Raw genomic sequence first — 24981 nt, 5'->3', positions numbered from 1 at the left:
TGACATCACCTTTGTGAAGACTCGAGGTGCGAAGTAAGACCAAATGGGAGGACCGCAAACGGATAGTGCTGCGACCCCACCACAAACCGGAGATACTTCCTGTGCGACTTGAGTATCTGGATATGAAAGTAAGCATCCTGCAAGTCGAAAGACACCATCCAATCTCCATTGTTCAGCGCCAAAAACACCTGAGCAAGGGTCAGCATCTTGAACTTTTCCTGTTTGAGGAACCAATTCAAGATCCTCAGGTCCAGGATTGGCCTCAACCGACCATCCTTCTTAGGTATCTCGAGTAACAACCTTGACCCCTTTCCTGCTCTGGAACCAACTCCACTGCGCCCTTTGAAAGGAGGACTTGAACCTCTTGTTCTAGTAACAGGAGGTGTTCTTGTGAACAGTAAGACGGGGCGGGATGGGGGGCGGAAACTCCCGAAAGGGTAGGGTATAGCCTTTTCCCACAATGCTGGTAACCCAGGAGTCTGATGTTATGACCTCCCACTTGTGGAGAAAATCCAGTAACCTCCCCCCTACAGGAGTGGAGTGAGAAGGAATTGGCGGAAGCCTAAGGCTGCTTCCCATGCTGCACCCCTCCAGAGGATGAGGAAGAGGCAGAGTGCTGCTGAGTGGCTCCCCTGGTATGGACCCTACCCCTCCCTCTAAAGGATCTATAGGAGAGAGCAGCGGTGGGTTGTTGGAATTTTCCTCGAAAGGAGGAGGAGGAGGAACCACGACCAAATCCTCGAAACCTCCTAAAAAATCTGGAGGAAGTAGAAGAAGTGGCATGCAAGCCCAACGACTTGGCAGTGGCCCTACTGTCCTTGAACCTTTCTAAGGCCGAATCCACCTTGGCGCGAAAAAGCTTGTCACCATCAAAAGGAAGGTCCAATAATGTCGATTGCACATCCAAGGAAAATCCAGAGCTACGAAGCCAGGCCTGCCTCCTCGTAGCCACAGCAGTGCCCATTGCTCTAGAAACCGAGTCAGATGTATCCAACCCAGATTGAATAACCTGGGTTGCAGCTGCCTGAGCATCAGAGACCAGGCTTAATAATTCCTGAGGAACCTCTGTGTGCGTTGATTTAATCTCGTCCATCAGGGCGTAAATATATCTTCCTAAGATGCAAGTAGCATTGGTGGACTTCAACGCCATGCTACATGACGAGAAAACTTTCTTGGATGACATGTCCATCTTCTTAGAGTCTCTGTCACGACTCACGTGCTGCTTGCGCCTGGAATCTGCAGATCTAGTGGCGTGGATCTTGAGGGTTCGGCTTTGGCCCAAAAAGGGGCGACTCTTTCTGGTAGCCACGGTGCTGTAGGCAATGGAAACGCCAAGAACAGACCGTGACCTTCAGAAAATAGCGCCAGAGGGAAAAACCCCTTCCAAAGAAGGGGAAAAAACCTCCAACAGAAGATTCACAGAAGATTCCTGAAAACAAGAACAGAAGAACAGGAATCAAAAAGAACTGTAGTCAAATAGCACAGAATTGGCGAATTCCAGAACCAAAAGGCTAGGAAATCAGGAGCGAAGACACCATCTGAACAGAGAGTGTTGCAGCGCAAAGAAAAGAAGAAAGCACCTCCCTTAAATACCACAGGACAGGAAGTGACCCACAGGAAGAAAAAGGACACCATCTTAGATAGGGAAAAGTAGATAGAATAGAATGGAGTAGAAACCATAGAGAATAGGGAAGGAGGAATGCTGGGAAGAAAAGGGTAACCTGGGAAGGGGGAAAAGACAAAGGAAAGTGCAAGAAACAAACCCAGGAAAAAGAAAGAAGACAGAAGAAAGAAGAAAGGAGCCACAACAGGTAAGAGGGGTCAGGCGACCCCAACAAAACGGAGGGAGAGAGCAGAGCGAGGCCCCATGTAAGTTCTGGGGCCTCGCAGGGTGCAGGAAAGGCTCGGGGCGCGCCGCGTCTTTAGAACACGATGCGCGGCCCGAGCCGAACGCCCGGCTTGTGCCGAACGCTCGGCTCGCGCAGCGACAGTAGGCCCCCCTCCCGAAGGCCCTGGTTTGAGAGGAAATAAACGGTGAAAGCGCTGAATCAGAAGAGGTGCATGAACAGAAGATGCATCTTCCCAAGAACATTCACTGAGAGGATAACCCTGCCAATGAATCAGATACTGCAGACGTTTGTGAAAAAGTCGAGAGTCACAAATTTCCTGAACCTCATATTCAGGAACATCATCCACTAAGACAGGAGGAGGACAGGAAAACTGACGAGAATAAGGATCCGGCACATAAGGTTTGAGTTGGGAGACATGAAAGACTGGATGAATCTTCCACGTGTGAGGCAAGTGAAGACGGACAGTGACAGGATTAAGCAACTGGAGAATACGGAAAGGCCCGTAGTAGCGAGGTGTGAACTTGTTCTGAGAAAGACGTGAGGGTAAGAATTTAGAAGAAAGCCAAACTTTATCTTGTGGATGGTAGTCCGGAGTGGTCCTACGTTTCTTGTATGCTACTTTCTTCATATATCTTTTGGTGTGTAATAGATTGGATCGAATTAGTCTATGGATTTGTAGAAGGCGTTTGGAAAAATAAGTAATAGCGGGCAGGGGAGAGAGAGACCGAGAAGAAGTAGGGAAAGAGGTAGGATGAAAGCCATAAGAACAGAAAAAAGGAGTGGTCTTGGAGGCACTATGGACAGAATTATTGTAGGAGAATTCAGCAATAGGGAGATAAGTGTTCCAGTTGCTTTGAATAGAGTTGCAAAAACAACGAAGGTATTGTTCTAATCCTTGATTCAGACGCTCGGTCTGTCCATTGGTCTGAGGATGGAAGCCCAAAGACAGAGCTCTATTGATATTAAGTGTTTTACAAAAATATCTCCAAAACCGGGAAATGTACTGAGGTCCTCTATCAGATATAATGGTATGTGGAAGTCCATGAAGACGGAAGATATGGTCGATGAATATCTGGCTTAGTTCTTGGGATGTAGGTAGCTTTTTCAGGGCAGTGAAGTGAGCCATCTTAGTAAAGGAATCCACAGTGACCATGATTACCCGGTTTCCTGCTGAAGGTGGTAGCAAACACATAAAAACAGTAGAGATGGTGTGCCATGGAGTTGGCGGAACAGGCAAAGGCTGAAGTAATCCTGCAGGTCTGGTTCGGGGAATCTTGACTTGAGCGCATGTGGGACAAGCCTGAACGTATCTTTCAATATCCAGTTTCCAGGTAGGCCACCAGAAAAATCGTGAAAGAAGTTCTTGTGTGGCCTTGATGCCTCTATGACCAGCAACCGGTGAATCATGACACATTTGTAATGCTTTTTCTCTAACTCTGTTAGTAGGAAGGAATAACAGATCTTGATAATAATAGTATCCTTGTCTCTTATGTAATAGAGGTCTTAATTTCTCTACTTCGTCATCAGATAGATTGGAGTATTCCAGTTGTACCTCCTCCAGAAAAGACTGAGCTACCCCAATGATCTTATTAGGTTCCAGTAGATGTTGAGCTGGGGCAGGAGTACAATCTGGATAACGACGAGACAGAGCATCAGCCAGAATGTTTTGGGAGCCAGGAATATAAGTAATGTAGAAATCATACTGGCTGAAGAAGAAGGCCCAACGAGCTTGACGACTATTCTGGCATACGAAATTTCGTAAACATTGTAAGTTACGATGGTCTGTTCTCACTTCAAAAGGCTCCTTGGAACCCTTCAGAAACTGTCTCCATTCTATGCAAGCTGTTTTCAGAGCCAATAATTCTCTTTCCAGTACTGAGTAATGTTGTTCTGCAATAGAGAGTATATGAGACAAATAGAAAACAGGATGTTCAAGACCATCATCCTCTTGTTGTTGGAGTAGGACGGCTCCAATGGCTTTTTCAGAAGCATCGGTAACGACAATAAATTGTTTGTTGGTATCTGGATGTCTTAAGATGGGAGCTTGAGTGAATGCCTTCTTTAAATCTTGAAAGGCTGTTTTGGGCGCTTTAGTCCAGACAAACCCTTTAGTTAGATTTTCCTTCTTTAATGTGTGAGTTATATGGCTAGTTTGTTTTGCAAAGTCTACGATGAATTGCCGATAGAAGTTCGCTAATCCTAGAAAACATTGTGTTTCTTTAATAGAAGATGGAGAAGGCCAATCTAGAATAGCTTGTACTTTTTCTTGATCCATAGCTACGCCTGTGGGACTTAAATGATAACCCAGATATTTGACTTCCGTCTTGTCAAACTCACACTTCTCTGGTTTGCAAAATAGTTGATGTGCCCGAAGTCGTTGAAGGACTTGTTTCACATGGGAAGAATGGAGTTCGGGATTTCTAGAATAAATAAGAATATCATCTAGGTAGATTACAACTGTCTGGTTCAGAAGATCAGAAAACACCGAGTCCATGAATCTCTGGAAAATTGCGGGGGCATTAGTAAAACCAAAAGGCATTACCCTGTATTCAAAGTGACCAAATGGAGTCCTGAAGGCTGTTTTCCATTCATCTCCTTTCTTAATGCGTAAAAGGTGGTAGGCTCCCCGTAGATCTAGTTTGGTAAACCGTTGAGCTCCTCTGACTGCTTCTAGAATATCCCTGATGAGAGGCAAAGGATAACGATCTTTAATAGTTATCTTATTCAGGCCTCGAAAATCCAGGCAAGGGCGAAGATCCTTTGTCTTCTTGGGTACGAAAAAGAGAGGAGCCCCGGCCGGAGAAGACGAGGGAACAATAAGACCACTTTGTATGTTTTCTTCCAAGTACTCCTTTAGTACTTCCTTTTCAGGTTCCGTGAGGGAATACATCCTTCCAAAAGGAACAATAGTGCCAGGTTCCAAGGGAATAGCACAATCGTAATCTCGATGTGGAGGTAACACAGGTCTGGAGGGTTTTTGGAATACATCTTTAAACTCCAAATAGTGTTCAGGAACTCCTTGGACTGTATTAATGGTCGAACCGGTAGTACCTTCCGTGATTATTGATCTCTTAGGTGACCAATACTTGTCAGAAGCAAAACAGTGTTCGTGACAAAACTGTGAAGACAAGGAGACCGTCCGGGTTGCCCAGTTCACATATGGATTATGTCTGATGAACCACGGGATTCCAAGAATGATGGTATGGTTGGGGGATGTTATGAGATCAAAGGAGATGTATTCTTGATGGTTACCGATCTGTAAACTCAGCATCAGGGTAGTTGTATCAACTGGACCCGAGGATATCAAGGATCCGTCCACTGTGTGTACTTGTTCGGGAATCTCCTTAGGTTGTGTAGGAACTTGTTGAGTAATGGCCCACTTCTTATCCATATAAATACCACTAGCTCCACAATCTAGTAGTGCCATAGTCTTTTCTTGACGGCCATCAGGGAATTGTAACATGACTGGTACTATAAACAAGGATGTGGTATTGTCATTAAAGGAACTGATGGAAGGTATAGCTGATAATCCCGTCCCCTCCCTTCTTACAGAGGATGGGAAGTGGCGTTTCCCGATGGCCTTGATGGACGTACTGGACAGGTACGAAGCATGTGGCCAGCAGAACCGCAGTACAGACACAACCCTTTCTTTCGTCTGTCTTCCCGCTCGCTAGAGGAGAGAGGGCCTCGAGTAGTATCCACCTGCATGGGTTCTCCTTCGATGTCTCTGGCAGGGGGACGAGGTTCCTCAGAACGATGCGGATAAACTCGTGAAGTGCTTGGTTGGAAAGACCCTCTACTCCTTCTCTTCTACGATCTCCGTTCCTGAAGGCGATACTCGATGGAAAGGGCTTGATCCATCAGGCCACGAAGATCTTCTACTCTGGTGGAATGTACTAGTTCATCTTTTATTTCTTCTTTGAGTCCTCTACGAAACAAAGTCACCAAAGTACGTTCCACCCAGGTGGTCTCTGCCGCTAGCTGACGAAAGCGTGTTATGTATTGAAGGACATCTTGTGAGCCTTGATGAATATCGCATAAGGCTTCTTCCGCTGAGGCCTCCAATCCCGGACGACTAAACATTTGCTTGAAGCGATTCACGAAGGCGGGATAGTCCGACAATACCGGATCGTTGGATGATACCATCGGGGTTGCCCAGGCCAAGGCAGGACCGGATAAGGCACTGATGAGATAACCCACCTTTGTTCTGTCATGGGAGAATTGGGTGGGTCGGAAGGCGAAGTACACTGTTAAGGAATCAAGGAACTCACGCAGTTTGGTTGGTTCACCAGAAAAACGATGGGTAGAGGCGGAGAGCATCGGAACATCACCACTACGGAAAGCCAAAGCCTGTCGTAACGCAGCATTCTCACTGCGTAGTTGTTGTAATTCTTGAGCTTGTTGCTGAATTGTCGTCGGGAGAGATTGATCCGGATCTGCAGCAGCTACCACTGTGTCATCCATGGTGTTAGAAGACGTCGGGATGGTTGGGCGCTGCAATCTTTCACGACTCACGTGCTGCTTGCGCCTGGAATCTGCAGATCTAGTGGCGTGGATCTTGAGGGTTCGGCTTTGGCCCAAAAAGGGGCGACTCTTTCTGGTAGCCACGGTGCTGTAGGCAATGGAAACGCCAAGAACAGACCGTGACCTTCAGAAAATAGCGCCAGAGGGAAAAACCCCCTTCCAAAGAAGGGGGAAAAACCTCCAACAGAAGATTCACAGAAGATTCCTGAAAACAAGAACAGAAGAACAGGAATCAAAAAGAACTGTAGTCAAATAGCACAGAATTGGCGAATTCCAGAACCAAAAGGCTAGGAAATCAGGAGCGAAGACACCATCTGAACAGAGAGTGTTGCAGCGCAAAGAAAAGAAGAAAACACCTCCCTTAAATACCACAGAACAGGAAGTGACCCACAGGAAGAAAAAGGACACCATCTTAGATAGGGAAAAGTATATAGAATAGAATGGAGTAGAAACCATAGAGAATAGGGAAGGAGGAATGCTGGGAAGAAAAGGGTAACCTGGGAAGGGGGAAAAGACATAAAGGAAAGTGCAAGAAACAAACCCAGGAAAAAGAAAGAAGACAGAAGAAAGAAGAAAGGAGCCACAACAGGTAAGAGGGGTCAGGCGACCCCAACAAAACGGAGGGAGAGAGCAGAGCGAGGCCCCATGTAAGTTCTGGGGCCTCGCAGGGTGCAGGAAAGGCTCGGGGCGCGCCGCGTCTTTAGAACGCGATGCGCGGCCCGAGCCGAACGCCCGGCTTGTGCCGAACGCTCGGCTCGCGCCGCGACAGTCTCTGTCCGAGGGAACTGTTGGAAATGACCCAGGAGCAGATCGAGCTGAGAATGAAACCTGGACCACTAGGCTTTCAGGTGTTGGATGCCTGCAAAGAAAGCCTGGATCAGCCGGTGCAACTCGATACCTCCGAGCCACAGATCTATTGACGGCTTAAGAAGACACCAGCTTCTTCCAGACTTCCATAATGGGATCCAGTAGAGCTTTGTTGAAAGGCAAAGTTGGCTCTGCAGATGTAGAGGCAGGGTGCAATACCTCCGTCAAGATGTTCTGCTTGGCTTCAGTCACAGACAAAGGGAGGTCCAGAAAGTCAGCTGCCTTTCTAATGACAGCATGAAAAGAGGCTGCCTCCTCCGTGTACTCCCCGGGTGATGACAAGTCCCATTCAGGGGAGGTATCTAGACCACTGGCAGTGTCAAGTCCATGGAGACCCTCACGAGAGTCCTCAATCTCCCCTTCCTCCAAAGCTGGTCTCCGGTACTCCTGTTCTTCCAGGAGTAGAAGAGCCAGCCTCCTCGAATACAGCCTCTCCTCTACCCTCGGCGTCGACATGGCGTAGCGGACATCGAAGATTGACGCCGAGCCTCGGATCCGTCAGACGCCGGGTCTAAAGGCACCATGGTTTTCTTCGGCGCCGAACATGGAGCCGGACGGAGAGAAGACTGTCCCGGAGTCGGTGGAGGTCTAGTTGGCGTCGCTGGCTGAGACATCGAAGCCGCAGGAGCCGAAGTCGTAGGAGCCGAAGCTACCGGAGTCGATACCGGCGCCGAGCCCACATTTCCCAGGGGAAGAAAGGGCATAAAGGGTGCCGGTCGAAGTGGAGCCGGAGCACCCATGTTGAAGGCCAAAGGGCCTGAAGGACCAGCCGGTCCACCACCTGGAGCCATCTGCTGGAAGATGGAAAACATCGCATTCAGAAATGCGGTACTATAGGCTCCAGGGGCGGGGAAAGCCGGGTACTGAGGTGCCTGGTTAGAAGGCGACATCGACGCCTGTCTCGACGTCTGCATAGACGGAGAAAACCCCTGAGGCTGCGGAACCTCAAACACTGAAGGAGGATGACCCGATGACATGGGTGAAGTCGGCAAAGCCGGAGAAGGTAACGGCGTCGTCGGCTGGGGAGAGACCGTGGGACTGACTTCCCAAAGTCTTCCGACGTCGAGTTGATGGTGACCTTGACCGAGACCTCTCCCTGCTCCACCGGCGCCGAGATTCTCGTCGACGCCGGGAGTGTCGATGACGCCGATGAGACTTCGGTGACGACGATTTTCGGTCACGTCTCTTCTCCTTTTTCGATTTCGCAAGAAAAAGCTTGGCCTCACGTTCTTTCAGGGCCTTAGGATTCATATGTTGACAAGAATCGCACTTATCAACATCATGGTCGGAACTAAGACACCACAAGCAGTCAGAATGTGGGTCCGTTACCGACATTTTGCCACCACACTCACGTCAGGGCTTGAATCCTGACTTTCTTTGCGACATTGTAATGTCTCAAAGTAAAAATAGCCAAAAAACACACTGTAACTGTCAATACAGCAACGGTAGCTCCCTCGAAGATAACCGTTTCGAATGGCACGGAAAAAAGGGAACTGGCGTCAGCACGTCAGCGAGGACCTCTTATTGCCTGTATGACATCAGACGGCGTCACATGGGCAATTGTGACGTCCTCGTCGACGTGCAGGAGCTAGAAAGAAGATTTCTGTCGAATGCTGGCGCAATGGGAGTATTCATTAGGTGAGGAATCCACAGGTAGTTGTATCCATCAGAAATTTTAAATTGTTAAGATATCTATAGGTCCCTTTCAATGAACCTATATAACAGCGTCAATACCAGAATTATATGTTAGACATCTATTTGTGCCAAGTAATTTTTAAAGCAATTAAAGTCAATGAACTAAAAAAAGGATTAACTTTTTCAGTCTGCATGAAAAATATTGCTTCCACAAAATACATGTGTTCCCATACATGCTGTGAAAAGTAGGTGGTGTCTAAGGTCCTTTCACATCCAGTTCAAGAGATGTGAAAAACTACTGGTAATGTTTGGGGAAAACCCACAATGTTATACCTTTGAAAGTGATCAACACATTCACAAAGGCATTCCCTGCCCTAGAACCTGTGAATGCTCATGTTTCGACTTGTAACATTTACTGAGTACTTAAAATGTGTAATATGAGCAGATGCAAGAGGGTTTTAGTGTTGGAAAATAACCCAAATCAAGATTCTGTGAAAAAATATTTGTTATTTACATCCCTAAATTCAAATGTTTGCAGTTGTAAGAATAATTTGTGATTTCAAAAACATTTGTGAAAGAGGGCTTCAATGATGTGGTTTGCAGGGATGTTATCAGAGGCAAGCCACGATGAACAAGAGAAGACAACCCACTTGATCAATTTAATTTAACGTTGCTCACATTATTTTGTGGCTCTTTTTCTCTGCTGAAGGATTTCAAATATCACTGGACAGATATTTGTTTCTATAAAAAAAAAAGGGAGGATTGCTGGGCCTTAATAGGCGAGTCACTGAAACTTGTTGGTCTATTTCCTCAATTCCACCAGTGTCACACATTTACCATTTTCATAACTAAAAACATTGTTTCAGATTTTTAGAAATATATTTGTTAAGCTTTAATGTAAATTTAACAGCCCAAATCTATTCATTACCTAGCTTCTAGTTGTGTCACAGCAGTTTGCAACTGTTGTAACCGTCTGTCAGATGCTTCCTCCCGCCCTTGGGCAGCAACCACATCTTCTTCCTGGAAACAAATATAACTGAGTGAAGTGAGTAGCTCATCACTATCTGAAATTTATTTTTTTGTTCTACCCTTTTGAATAGTACCAGAAGAATAAACTTAAGACAGTTGCAGTGAGAGATACGTTGTTATAGATTTCATGTGATACTTAAACACATTTACCAAATTGATGACGATTATTAGATGTCTGGCTAGAACGTAGTAAAATTAAACACATTTTGTGCAAGCTTGGGTTCTGTATCTACATATATGTGCAATATACTGGCAGTTAGACGCCCTTCCTTTCGAAAAGGGCAGTTTCCTGTCATTGCTGAAAACAGTTGAGAGATGCAGTCAGACAACATTTTATGGCATTCACTTGCAGAGAATAAAAAAGTGGGACCAAGGAACCTACAAATAAAGGCACTGGTAGTCTCTGAAATAACTTTGGATACACCTACTTCTATAAAGGCTACACAACACTACAGTAGAAGAGGCCTCATGCTACACTTTATCATTTATCTAAGGTCCTACTGCACTCCCCCTCATTGTTAGCCCCCACCCACACAAACGAAATAACCCATTTTCATCAACCCTTCAGTTTTCCTTAAGCATTCCACACAGAAAGAAACAAATACACTCAAGGCTCTGCTCTCATCCGCTTCAAACTAATAAACATATACAATTCAATCACCATCGTTGGCTCTCATTGCAGACTATCACTCTCATGACAGACTACTGCAGAGTTTTCAAATCAAACAGTGCAGAGCCCTTGATAAATAATTAAAGGATCTTTCAAAATATTCCTTTACTGCCTGAATGTTGACAAACACAAGAGCTCACATTTATCATTTGATCAGTATAATTTAGTGAGTGAGACCCAGGGAGTACAATAGATCAATGGCCATCATTGACAACCTCCGACTTTGCTACTGCAAGAAGTGTGGTTACTGTTCATGTTCCAATAGTGGAGGAGGGAGAAGCAGGACTGTGTACAGCTGTAGTTTGGTCTGTGCATTTGCTTTGCAGGCACTGCTCTCTTCTCACAGACCTCAAAGTCTTGGAAGTGGTGAATAAAAGCAGTGGCTCATGGAACAAAAAACAGGTAGCATCAAGGTGATACAGTATTAGTCTTGCTGGAGGCTCACAGTGATGGACTTCAACTGTGCTACTTCACTTCTGTCTCCATTCTATACCAGAGCTGTGTGAAACAATGCTTTATGACTACAACAAAAACATAACAAAAATGTATAATATGCATTACTTATTTGCTTGGATGCTCTGGGCAAAGCGAACATCCTTTACATTTAAAGGGCTTGGGGTACAAGATTCTCAAGCTGAAAGTGTGCTTAAGCCCACTGGAATGAACAACCTACCCAACATCAAAGAGAAGAAGATGGATTGAGAAAATGTTAAAAGTTGGCATCCGTATACCGAACATTAATGATGATTAACAGGAAGTTTCCCACACAATGGCTCTTATTCGCATAATGCCTTCCTTATTTAGCACCATACTTCAATATCCGTAAGATAAAGCACCAGCAAATTAATTCTGTTCTAAGACCAAATCGGACCCTGAAATGGACCAGAGAATGTCTGAACTGAAAACCTCTGCCATCTTTTCACTCACTAACATTTACTTATAATATATGATGGAGTATGGTGCGATGACCAAATGGCCATATTTCAAATATACACATGATGTGGACAGTCGTAAAGTGTTAGCAGTCACACTTTTGAAATAAATCACTCAATCATAGAGACAGTACAGTTTCAAGAAATGCAGCACAGTCAGTAGGCAGATCACACAGTTTGGATGAAAATGTTTTCAGTTTGACATAATCACAGCACATTTGCACTATGAAACAGTTTGCGTGAAAATGAGCTGTTTTACCACTGAGGTTTAGAAAGTTTATAAGTTCTTATTGCAATTTCAGTCAGCACAGCTTTCCGTGTTAAAGTTAAAACATGTAAAATTAAAATACTTGTATTAAAATGATGAAACATGCCTCATAGTTTTCTTTCAGCATAACATATAGAAAAGCACGCTATTCAATCTTATTCATAACAGTTCACACTCCTTGCGCCGGATACTGGAGGCTGCAGAACGACGGGCAGTGCGCATTCTCCCGAGTGGCAAACAGGTCTATCTGAGGAAACATCTGGAAGATGTAAAGGACCAGTTCTGGATGAAGACTCCACTCGTGATCGGTCGAGATGTGCCGACTGAGACTGTCTGCACGTACGTTCAAAACTCCGGCCAGATGGTTTGCTACCAAGCAAATCCGATGGTCCTGTGCCCAAGACCAGAGTCGCAGAGCTTCTCAGCAGAGAAGGTACGACCCCACCCCTCCCTGCTTGTTTATATACCACATTGCGGTAGTGTTGTCCGTCAGGATCTGGATGGACTGACCGCGACGGGAAGGGAGGAAGGCCTTGAGAGCCAGACGTATTGCCGCAGTTTCAACACATCGATATGAAACATGTGTTCCACTGGAGACCAATGACCTTTGACCTCCAGGTCCCCCAGATGAGCTCCCGAACTTAGAGTGGCAGCATCTGTTATCACTGTGACCACTGGAGGGGGGGCAGCGAGAACAGCCTTCCTTGAGAAAGGTGCCGACCGCAGCCCACCATCGAAGATCCGCTGCAGTGTCTCTGGAGATCCTTATCTATTCCTTGAGATCCCCTTTGTGTTGAAACCACTGCCTGCGGAGGCACCACTGAAGAGCCCTCATGTGCCAGCGTGCATAAGCGACCAACAGAATGCAAGAAGCAAACAGACCGAGCAGACGAAGGACCTTGAGGACTGGAACGACTGCTCCAATCTGGAACATTGGAATCAACGCCTGAATGTCCTGAATCTGCTCCGGCGGAGGAAAGGTCCGATTCAATGTTGTGTCTAATACTGCCCCTATGAACAGGAGGCGTTGAGAGGGCTCCAGGTGAGATTTGGGCAAGTTCACCGAAAAGCCCAGATCGAACAACAACTGGGTTGTCGACTGTAGGTGACGCAGCACAAGCTCCGGAGACTTGGCTTTGATCAACCAATCGTCAAGGTAAGGGAATATTGCTATCCCCCTCCTCCTGAGCTCTGCTGCAACCACCACCATCACCTTCGTGAAGACTCGAGGTGCTGAAGGAAGACCAAACGGAAGGACCGCAAACTGATAGTGTTGCGATCCCACCACAAACCAGAGATACTTCCTGTGCGACTTGAGAATCGGGATATGAAAGTAAGCATCCTGAAAGTCGACAGACACCATCCAATCCCCTTCGTTCAACACCAAAAGCACCTGTGCTAGGGTCAGCATTTTGAACTTTTCCTGCTTGAGGAAACAATTCAAAATCCTCAGGTTTAGGATTGGCCTCAACCGACCATCCTTTTTGGGGATCAGGAAATATCTTGAATAACAGCCCTGACCCCTCTCCTGCTCGGGAACCAACTCTACTGCACCTTTCGACAAAAGGACTAGAACCTCCTGTTGTAATAAAAGGAGATGATCTTCCAAACAGAAGGATGGGCGGGGAGGGATGTGAGGGGGAAACTCCCAAAAGGGAAGTTTATAGCCATTCCCCACAATATCGGTGACCCAGGAGTCCGATGTTATTGACTCCCACATGTGGGGAAACTGCAATAATCTCCCCCCTACAGGAGATGCATGCAAAGGGATTGATGGAGGGCTAAGGCTGCTTTCCCTGCTGCACCCCTCCAGAGGAAGAGGCAGAGTGCTACTGGGTGGCCCCTCTGGTACGAACCCTACCGCTTCCCCTATATGATCTATAGGGGTGAGTAGAGGCAGCCTGCTGGCCTGTCTGCTGAAATCTCCCTCGAAAAGGAAGAGCCACGCCCAAACCCCCTGAATGCTCGTGAAGGAGTGGAGACGGAGGCTTGCAAGCCTAATAACTTTGCAGTGGCCCTACTCTCCTTGAACCGCTCCAAGGCAGAGTCAGCCTTTGTCCAGAAGAGTTTATCCCCATCAAAGAGTAAGTCAAGTAGGGTTGACTGCACATCGGGAGAGAATCCTGAAGATCGTAGCCAGGCAGGCCTTCTTGTTGCTATAGAGGTGCCCATTGCTCTGGCCACAGAATCACATGTGTCAAGTCCAGATTCGATGACCCGAGTTGCCGCCACCTGAGCGTCCGTCAAAAGGTTTAAAACCTCCTGAGACAATCCAGGAAGTGTCGTCTTGGCCTCGTCCATCAGGACACAGATGTACCTGCCCAAGATACAGGTTGTATTTGTTGATTTCAGGGCCACGCAGATTGGTAAATTCTCTTGGATTCCCTGTCTGAAGGGACCCGTGGAAAAGATCCTGGAGCTGTGCGGGAGGAACATGAGGCCTGCACCACCAAGCTCTCTGGAGTTGGATGTTTTGACAAGAAATCTGGATCCCCTGGAACCACCCAATACCTCCTTGCCACAGACCTATTCACTGCTGTTGAAGTCACAGGCTTCTTCCACACCTCCATTATCGGGTCTACTAGTGCCTCATTAAATGGAAGAAGTGGCTCCACCACAGGTGAAGAAGGGTGCAACACTTCGGTGAGAATGTTAGTTTTTATTTCAGCAGCTGGAAGAGGAAGGTCAAGAAAATCCGCCGCCTTCCTCACCACCGAATGGAAAGATGCAGCTTCTTCGGTGTACTCCCCAGGAGATGCTAAGTCCCACGCAGGGAAGTGTCCAACCCACTGGCAGTGTCCAAGCCCTGTAGGTCTCCCAGGGGCTCTGCGATCTCACCCTCTTCCAAGAACTGTCTCTCGTATTCCTACTCCTGAAGCAGCCTCAGAGCCAATCTCCTGGAGCGCAACATGGCCTAAATTCTCTGCGTCGATAAGGCGTTTGCTGGCGCCAAAGGCCTTGGTCGGCATCGATCCTCGGATCCATCAGTCGCCGGATCCATCGGCGCAGTAGGCTTCTTTAGCGTTGATTGAGGTTGTGGTTAACTCATTGGCACAGGGGCAGCTGACGTCGTCGGCGTCACAGGCCTTCTAGGTGACGCTATTGGTACCGGCATCAAGCCAGCACTTCCCGTGGGAAGGAAAAGCATGAAGCACCTGTCTGTATGGAGCCGGAACACCCATGTCATATGCCAAAGGACCTGAAGGTCCAGACGGGCCACCTCCTGGAGCCATGTTTGCAAAAATGCTAAACATCGCATTTAGAAATGCAGCAGGGTCTGTACCTGGCGCCGGGAACGCCAGATATCCCTGTGGAGTTGGCGCCTGAGGTGACACCAGCATTGGTTCGGGCATCTCAGTCTGCACCGGTGAAACCGCCGGATCCTGATGAGGATCGACCTCATAGACAGATAGAGGAGATGTAGGAGAAATAGGAGTCGTCCGAGGCGGAGGTGTTACCATCGGACTAACCTTCCATGTCTTACGGTGTCGAGCTGATGGGGACCTCAAGCGGGATTGGTCCTTACTCGACGTCGTGATCCATGCCGGCGCCGGGAGTCTCGATGACGTCTGTGCGACTTCGAAGATTTAGAGGAAGACCTACGATGGTGATGTCTCTCCTTCTTTGATTTCGCCAAGAATAACTTGGCCTCCCGCTCCTTGAGCGCTTTCAGATTCATACGCTGGCATGAACCTCACACCTCAACTTCATGGTCAGAACTCAAACACCACAAGCAATTTGTGCGGGTCTGTCACCGACATTCGGCGAACGCACTCCCTACAGGGTTTAAAACCCGATTTACGTGGCTGAGACCTAGTAACACTTGGAGTGAAACAGTAGCTCCCTGGAGCCTCAAAGAAATAACCGTTGCACGAAGGCACGGAAAAAAGGGAACCGACGTCTGCACGCCGACGAGGACCTCTTATTGCCTGGATGATGTCAGACGGCGTCGCATGGGAGTCGGGCAATTGTGGCGTCATCGTCGACGTGCAGAGCTAGAAGAAAATTTCCGTTGGATGTTAGCCCATGGGGAAAATTCATTAGGTGAGGAATCCACAGGTAGTTGTATCCATCAGAAAAAACTAAGTGTGTCACCTTTATCTTAGGTCTTTTTGCTCAGAGGATTGCAAGTGGGAGTTCTAGTCTTGCCATAAGTCTTAATCCCTGCACTTTTGACAACATTTGATACCCAGAGGACCTACTGCAGAATTCAAAAATACTTTCTCATGCAAAACTCAACTTCTTTTTTAAATGATTATTGACAGAAATCAGTGAGGAACGAGGTACTAATTTCCTTTAACACGCTTCTTGATGGATACTCTAATCACAGATTTCCCACTTTTAGAATAGCTCCCAGGCGCCACACTGGATCAGAATAATTTTCAGCAATGCTCCTCTGCGCTGCCAGGTAGCACCATGTGGCTCTGCAGTGACTTCATGCCACTCCATAAGAAACGGAGCAAGATGCAACCTTGGCCCTAACTGAATGAGCCGTCGGGCCTTCAGGGAGCATTGCTCCTTGAAAACACATAGTAGATTTTGATGCAGAGGACTAATTCATTTTAACAAGGTTCTTTCCCAAACCACCTTGTCTTTCTTTGATCCCGAAGACTCCACAAAGTTCTGATCATCTACACAATGGCTTTTTGTGCAGGCAATACAGAAATTCAATGTCCTTTTGGGTTTCAGCCGATGGAGCCGCTTGTCTTCCTTTGAAGGGTGAGACAGTGATAAAAACATGGACAACATGATTGACTGACTGACGTGAGGTTATGTCACAACTATGGATAAAAAGTTTCCCCAGGTCCTCAACAGTCTAAGAAGAAAGGGATGTAGGGCATTTCCACCAAGAGCACCTGTAGTTCACAGATTCAGATGCACAGAGGTGAGGATAATCAAGAAATCTGTTTTGAGATTCAGGGGTAGCTGTGAGCAGTTGTACAGCAGCTTAAAGCGTATAAATAAGAAATATTAGGTTTGGTCCCTTTGTGGGATGATGAATTGCTTTGGGGTAAACACAGGCATCACAGGTTACTTATACATAGAGGGTTGATCAGGTAAACCCAAGAAGACCAAAAAGACCAAGAGATGATCATAAAATGTGCTCACTGAAAGGCCTTGAAGGCTAATGATAGAACAAACAATAATACATTCACCAGTTTTGCCTGCTGAGGGTCAATATGACAAGCACCACACCAGGCAAGAAATTTCCATGACCACCCAGCATAGATTGACTTTGTCGAAGAGAGTCAGGCTGCAAGGATGACATTGACTACTTCTGTCAGCAGATTAAATGTATTTAACTGCTGCTGCTCCATCACCATGTATGGAGGTATAGGCTGCAGAGCATCAGTTGCAGAGACAGGATGTTCTCCCGAAGTAATTGCTGATTCAGAGGGCAAATGATCATTGCAGGAGCTATGGGAACCCTAATCTCATAGCCTAGTCTGGGGGTAACAGAGATGATTTGCATCTGATCTGTCCTGACTTTCCTTAGGCAGTAATGGGAGAAGTGGCAACACGAGCAGATCATTTCTGTCCCAGTGAAGTCTTAATGATTCTCCCAATGATCTTTCTAGAGGAAACTCCAACTTGCAGTAGTTTTCACAGTGTGTGCTTCAAAGGAGGAGAACAGGGAATGCCCCACTGGTCCAATATGTCCCTTTGCACCTCACGATTGATATGCCACTTATGGTCCACTAGTCTATGTCTGCTCAGCTCTTCTGCTTTGGCATTCAGAAATTCTGCTAGCTGATTGACTACAACAAAGATGTCTTGTGGATACAGCCACATCACGAGACATAGGGCCTCCTGGCACAGAATGCAGGATCCCACTCTGCACTACTGCTGCAGTACCATATGGAGTGAGGATCTGTACCAACCTCTATTTGATGGATAGAAGGAAGGCTTCAGGACCAGACAGATCATTTGCAGCTCTAGAAGAGTAATAAAGAGTTGACTCTCCACCAGAGGCCTCTGATCTCCACCTCCCACAGGTCACATTCTCAACCTTACACTAATCCATCTGTCACAACTGTGAAGTCTGGGAGGGCAAAGGAGAATGACCTGCTGCATGTTAGGTTGGCTCTTGTCTGCAATCACGAAAGATACTGCCCTGATGCTAGGCTTAATGAAACCTGAGGTTTGGAGGTTTCACTGCAAGGCCCACATATGCCATCAGGGGTCTAGGACATGAAAGATGCAGTAGGATGGAAGTCCAAGAAGCGTCAAACCTGCAGTCTCCAAGACACAGGATTGAGCCCGAAACATCAGCATCATACCCTCAATAAACATAACTTGCTGAGGCGGTTCAAAGACATAGAACATCATTCGGTCTATGCCAGTACACATGAAGGAAATCCTCCGAGTGGAGCTCAGGTGTTTTTTGAGCTCATTGATAGAAAACACCAAAGATGTCAGTTTCTCGTCAGTCATCCTTAGGTGGACCATTATTGATTGCGACATGCCTACGTTTACAGCCAATGGTTGGCGTACAGTAACACATGTATTCCTGACTTCTGAAGATGAACAGTGACCACTGATGTCACCCTCGTGAACACCTGAGGTGCCCAGGTAAGGTTGAAAAACAGCACAGCAAAATGAAAGTGCTCCAACCCAATTGTGAAACATAGATTAAGTATGTTGGACTGCATGATGGATTATGAAACTACACGTCCAAGAAGTTCAGGAACTCCATCTAGTCTCTTAGATCTAGAGGAGAAAGGATCTCAGCCAGGGTGAGCAGTTTGAATTTGTATTTCCTCAAAAAAGGTAATCCGTGGGCAGATGTCCATGATAGGCCTTGGGCATTCGGTCTTCTTATATAACAGAAATTAGCACAAATATCACCCTTTTCTCTCTGAATCCAAAACCTGCTCTATGGCACCAGTGGTCAGGAGAAGGTTGCCTTCTAGCTAGAAGATTGTTGAATGATCTATTCTGATGTTAGAGAATAACGGGATGGGGTGGAAATGAAAGCTGTGGAGGAAGGAAAGGCAGGGGTAGCCCCTCAGAATGATTAAGACCTATCCGTCCAACATGATAGCATCCCAGTCAAGGAGGAAATGTAGGATGCTTTCTACTAGCTGAGTGTGAACCTCTGAGGGCTTGGCAGCTGCTGAGCAGGGGCACAGAGTGAGTCAGAGGAGCACTGTCCCTGCTGGTGTGAACAAGGTTGACCACTGCCGTACACTCTGCCCTGAAAGGACAAAGGTATGTAACCTGGTCCACAAGAATGGGGAAAGGCATTAGGAGTGGCTTTACCAGTCAACACCTGAACCACCAGACTTTCAGGCACAGGATGACTTGTCAGAAAATCAGCAAAACTGGAGGTGGGCCTGTGTTGTGTGGCCACAAGTCAAGAGGCCGGAAGACTGGAGGATGACGTAGACCAGTTGGCCACAAGAGTGTTGGTAACAGCTTTGTTGAAAGGCAAGAGTGGCCAGGAAGAGGTAGGACCTGGTTTAAAGATCAGAGTTAATAAAAATGTCTTAGATCCAAATGTAAGTCTAGCACTTCTGTTGCACTTCACATTACTTCTGTGAGATAAGCAATTCCTTTAATTGGTGGCCTAGGGGGCGAGTTCAGGTAAGTCTCTGTAGAAGTACCAAGCCCACTGGCATTCTGAAAATCCAGCACTATTCTATTATCAGTATAGTGAGAGGGAGGAAGTTATCAGGCTCCTCCTCATCCTTTGAGACATGGGAAAACTTTTGCATACCCAGAACCACATCTAAGTCATATCCAAATAAGGACCCCTAGCCTCTGCTACTTGTGGCACTGAGATAAAGGCTGAGGATTAGAACCTCATTACATTCTACTGGTTGCACAGGACTCAAGCAGGTTGAAGCCTATTAGGGGTCAGCATGGAAGGGAGGGGCGTGAACCTAGGGAGCTGGTGTGGAAGTCTGAACTAGTGCCAGTAAGATCCTGGGAATGGGTTCAGCAGGGTCACCGATACCAAGGAAGGGCTTAAAGAAGTCCAAATGGAACTTCCTGTGGCTCTCTGGGGCCCAAAGGTGCACCAGAGAAAGCCAAAAGTGTTGAAATATTTACAGCATGGCCTATGTGAAGGCCCAAGGAATTTGGAGCACGTCAGGGCCGGATGTGGGATCAGGTCAAAGAATATTGATTGACACCTTTGCACTTTCTTGTTTAGCTAGCAGTGGTGGGATGAGGTTAAGCTAAGCTTAGCGTTCTTGCACGTACGGCACGTTTTCAACTTACAGGAAGACTTCAAAGGACTGGCGTCTTGAAGAAAATCGTGAGCAGCCCTGCAACAGAGTGGGTCTTATATTTTGACCACAACCTTTTCTTAAGATCAGCAATGTAGAGTTTTGCCTCCCATTCACAGACTGCCTTCGGGTGCATGAAGACACACTTATCTTACAGATTTCAGTCATGTTTGGAACCAAAGGACCAGAGACATGTTGCAAGGGTCCTTGACTGACATTTGTTCCTGCAGTAGAAGTGCAACTTGGACTGTGACATTTTCAGGCACAACATCTTCCCTGGCATATGTCTGGGGTAAATTTTTAAGTGTCTGGAAACTGAAAGTTCAGAGTGGAACTCTGGCTCCACATCGAAGGACGCAGAAAGAAAAGAACTGATGTAAGTGCACAGGGGTGCCACGTACATGCAACCTTACTGTGTCATTTCCAGAGAGGTACATTGTGCCCACAGAGCTACATGGCGCCAGCTATCTTCACATAAGAGCATTGCTGATAAATTCTTTGGATCCATTAACGTGCCTGGGATATTCTAAAGGTGATGAGTCTACACATTGAGGTATCAACTTGAGTTTGAGATCATATGTATACAGGTGTCTATAGAAAGGGGGAACAAAATCTAAATTAATCACTTAGGTTGAAGCTTACTGTTGCCTAATATTCTTCCCAAGCCTTAAGTAGGCCTCCTTGAGCTGGTGGTCCTTTAATGTGACGAGGGCGGTATTCATAAGTGAATCTATAAACTTTATGTTATTGTTTATCCTATTGACATTAACATAACAGTTATTACAAATGTACTAAAAAAGATAAACTACTACCTTTCGCTGTATTTGCTCCTGGTAGTTGCAGGTCATTTTAGTCATTTCTTCTACTTTTGTTGTTGCAATTCGTAGATCCACTTTAGCTTCTCTAAAGAGAAAACCGTACAGAAAAAAAATTCTAAATCAATTTATAGAACAGAAATTTGTAAAATTAGACAAACCAATTTTCCTAAATTACATGAGGTCATCATTACCATGGTAAATACAGAGGTGGACATTAAACAACACTTATTGACTTTAATTTAATGCTCCAGTAAAGAGTAAAAATAGATACAGCTACAACTCCTATGCATCTGTGTAAAGGAGAACAAAAAAACAATTGTTATAATTATATAATATAGCAAGAAAACATTTTGAACATAATGAAGTATTAATTTCCCTCTTCCTGTTTGAATGTTCCTATTCCAGTCCCCTGACAATTGGCCGTTCCCAAGTGGAGCATGGTTTAGAATGTTGAAGCAATGTCAGTTGTTATGATAGTTGCGGAAAGTAGGTGACTGAATAAAGAAGTCTTTCCCCCCTCACCTTGTCTTTGACCATTTCGTCAGTCTTAACAACAATCTAAGTGTATACTGCATTCTGTCTGATGCAAAAAAACTGCATCCCATGATGTGTACTATCTGCATTATTGCTGCTATAAAATACGTAAAACATGGAAAATATTTCTTTCACTTGAGCCTTCAGATTAAAAAAAGCAGTAAAGGAAAGTTGTAGCAGCTAAATATTTACATTCCATTTGTATAAAATAAAACGTTTTAAAGGTACTATTGTATGACCTGTCTGCAACATATTCAATAATTTTTAAATGACTATCTGGAGAAAGCCTCAGATGCCTCTTCCACTTAAGCTAAATGCATCATCTTAACTTAAATGGCTAACCGGGCAAGGTACGTAGTTTTAGGATATTTAACTGAACTCAATGAGAAAGATTTAGAATTAATCATAAGCAATCATAAGATTGAGTGTCATGATACCAAAACAGTGATAAAACCCAAGGTAAAAGACTTCAGGCTGTCCAAAATGAAAAAAAAAAAAACTTGAATAGCTTAAATGGGAAAGATTGGTAGGGCACAAAAAGAGGCTTTAAAAATAGTGAGTCTTATCAATAGAAAAGTACAAAAATGACTAAGACTGAAAAGGACATTGCAGTTGCTTAATCTAATTTTTAAGTGATGATAGGCTCAAGTTCCAGATTTGTAATAACCTAAGTACCAAAGGTTTCACTCTACTAAAATCCCTTCTATGTTAGTGTTAATTGAAGAAATGACTGAACTATATTGTTGGGTAGGCCGGAGTTTGCTACCCCAGTGGACCACTATTTTGAAAGATGCTCACCTCCAAGTGTTGTCCTCCTACAAGATCCTTTTTTCAATATTTTTTTAACTTATTATCCTCAAGTCGAATGAGCATCTTATAACTTCTGTTTTAGTCTCCTCCACTAGAGGACTTCTTGAGATTGCTTTTTTTCCGACCTCATTTCAACTCAAGTTTTGTCAGAAAGTTCAAATGATTTTGAAAGCAAACAAAGGCTGGAATGGCTCAGCACCTACTATGGCTTCACATAGGTGTACCAAAGGTTTGAGGTGTATCTTAGAATAGACCAGTTACAGTAATATGGGGGCACCTATGGCCTAAAGGTACCCATGAGACCAAATGGCACTACCAGTTCCCATTTGGAACCGGAAAAGAGGGTAGGTCTACCAGGACCTTTCAAAGCGTATATAACCAGAACCACACAAGATAGACGGTGGAAATGGTTGTTTGAGTCCGAACAACTGGGTGTAGATTGCTGCAGATACAGAGCTATAAATGGGCAATGTAAACTCCTTACAGGTGTTTTACAGAAAACCATCACTGCTGCTCCTCACTTTATGTTGTTTAACAATTATGGGCAACCTTCTGGGTTTTTGTGGCTTCTGGGTTGCCCAAACAGTTGAAACATATTCCCCACAGAAATTTCTGCCAACTTAACATTGTCAAGTCTTCAAGAAATCAGGGGTTAGCGTTCCTCCCCACTCGGAGGTTAATTTCCTCTTCGTCATGTCTGGTCACACCAACAAGATGCTCTAGTGCCCCAACCACAGGAGACAGTAATCTTCAAGTGTCCTGGATCTGTCAAATGCCTTCTGATCACTTTGTGTGCAGTATTCTTGAAGACCAAAGGGCATACAAATTAATATATTAGGGATGTACCTCTTAACCCAACTTTGTGAGTAATGCTGGGGAACCAGACACAACCAAAGTTTACCTGTCTTCAAATTTTAGAATTCTCCTTCAGGCAGACAAACTAAATCTTGGTCTCCATCTTGCTTTATAAAGGTTTGCTGAAGCTCCCGTGCTCCCTGTGCCACCGGACTCAAGCTATACCTCAATGATGAGACCTAAGTAGGTCGAAACTGGTCTGGGGTGGCTTGTGTTACCCTCTGGAGGGGGCCTGGTGTGGCTGTTGGGGTTAGACTGTTCCAACTGGAGCAGCACCAAGACTTATTTCCATAAAGCGTGTCTCTGTCTAAAATGGCAAAGCAGAGTGGGTGAAAAATGATGGTCTGGAATGCAGCTCTTAGGTATTGCCAGTGGCTGCGAGCAATTTAAGTATTTCTTCGGTCACCTTGTTCTTTGCAGTAGACAGAGGCAAGGTACTGGGTCCATAGTGTGGAGCCTGCTGTACATGGTTGAAAGTGTGGGCAAAAGGTTTAGCTGGCCAGTGCTTATGGTGAGCATCAGTCTTATACAAAACAGGTGCCCAAGGCAGTAAATAAGTGGTGTGGGTTGGACAGGAGTTGTTCACAAGGCCTTGCACAAGATTAGTCCCCGTGGAAAGAGTCCTCTGTGCATAGCCATACAGCATGAGCAGCTGCATTGGCTGAAAAAAGGCTGGGTCCACTGACAAAGCTCGAGGTGATGTTTATAAGAAGAGTGCGTTGCATACTTCTGAAGTTTGTGTCCAATGGATTCTAATGCAATATACATAGAGAAAAATATAAGAAGTTGCTTCTATTGAATTTGCGATTATTAGAATTTGCGATTTTGGCCGCGTATAAAGGAAAATAGCTACAGTTAGTATTGCAGATGTTTTCCTTTATCGTAATGTGACAAATTCTACTTCTAATCTCACTGGTAACACCACAGACCTATTCCTAGAACTGGCAATAAATACCAGATACCTCCTTAGCATTTAACAATCAAAAACAGGAAACACTGGTATAAAGAATATGGGTGACCAGGATTTCCACCTCAAGCAATACGTCCCAAAACACCGTTGAGTTAAACACACTATTTAAATAATTTAAACATGGGCCCCAATCCTCTAGTAACTATGGCAGAGACCAGACTGGATCAATTTAGGTAAAGTGTATAAATTATTCAACAGCACCAAAAAAACAAAAAGAAGGGAAAAACACAACACAATAAAAATACCATAACAATTTAACCCCTTCGCTGCCAGGCCTTTTCCCCCTCAGATGCCAGGCCTTTTTTTGGCTATTTGGGGCAGTTCGCACTTAGTCCCTCATAACTTTTTGTCCACATAAGCTACCCATGCCAAATTTGCAATTTTGCATCCTTTTGTTCAACATCCTAGGGATTCTAGGGTTACCCAGTTTGTGGGTTCCCCTGGAGGACATCAAGAAATTAGCCAAAATACAACGAAAAATTTGTTTTTAAAAAAAAAAGGGGGAAAAGGGCTTCAGAAGAAGGCTTGTGGGTTTTTCCCTGAAAATGGCATCAACAAAGGGTGTACGGTGCTAAAATCACCATCTTCCCAGCTTTCAGGAACAGGCAGACTTCAATCAGAAAACCACATTTTTCAACACAATTTTGGCATTTTACTGGGGCCACCCACTATTTTTTGTGCTTTTAGCCTCCTTCCAGTTAGTGGCAGAAATGGGTGTGAAACCGATGCTGGACAGCTAAACATTTCTAAAAAGTAGACAAAATTATGAATTCAGCAAGGGGTCATTTGTGCAGATTCTTCAAGGTTTTCCTACAGGAAATAACAGCTGAAATAAAATCATTTTTAAACTGAGGTAAAAAGAAACACCCATTTTTCTCCACGTTTTACCCTGTAACTTTTTCCTGCGATGTCAGATTTTCAAAAATAATATATCATTACGTCTGCTGGACTCTTCTGATTGCTGGGATATACAGGGATTGTAGGT

The 24981-nt window shown here is 45.3% G+C and overlaps 1 protein-coding gene across 5 annotated transcripts in view; it reads right to left on the bottom strand.

Annotated features, from left to right (window-relative positions):
- The window catches only part of SCLT1 (sodium channel and clathrin linker 1), a 419430-nt gene that overhangs the window by 234646 nt on the left and 159803 nt on the right, over window positions 1-24981 (bottom strand). For all 5 annotated transcript variants that reach the window (XM_069242161.1, XM_069242151.1, XM_069242154.1 and 2 more), the window contains 2 exons: window positions 20822-20912; window positions 9805-9896 (listed from right to left, as the gene is read on the bottom strand). In XM_069242161.1, the coding sequence (XP_069098262.1) occupies window positions 9805-9896; window positions 20822-20912 (183 nt within the window). The remainder of the gene's footprint in view (window positions 1-9804; window positions 9897-20821; window positions 20913-24981) is intronic.

This window comes from Pleurodeles waltl, chromosome 1_2 (genome assembly GCF_031143425.1).
Source record: "Pleurodeles waltl isolate 20211129_DDA chromosome 1_2, aPleWal1.hap1.20221129, whole genome shotgun sequence".
In the NCBI taxonomy this organism is placed as follows: domain Eukaryota; kingdom Metazoa; phylum Chordata; class Amphibia; order Caudata; family Salamandridae; genus Pleurodeles; species Pleurodeles waltl.
This window is presented reverse-complemented; position numbering and strand designations above follow the sequence as displayed.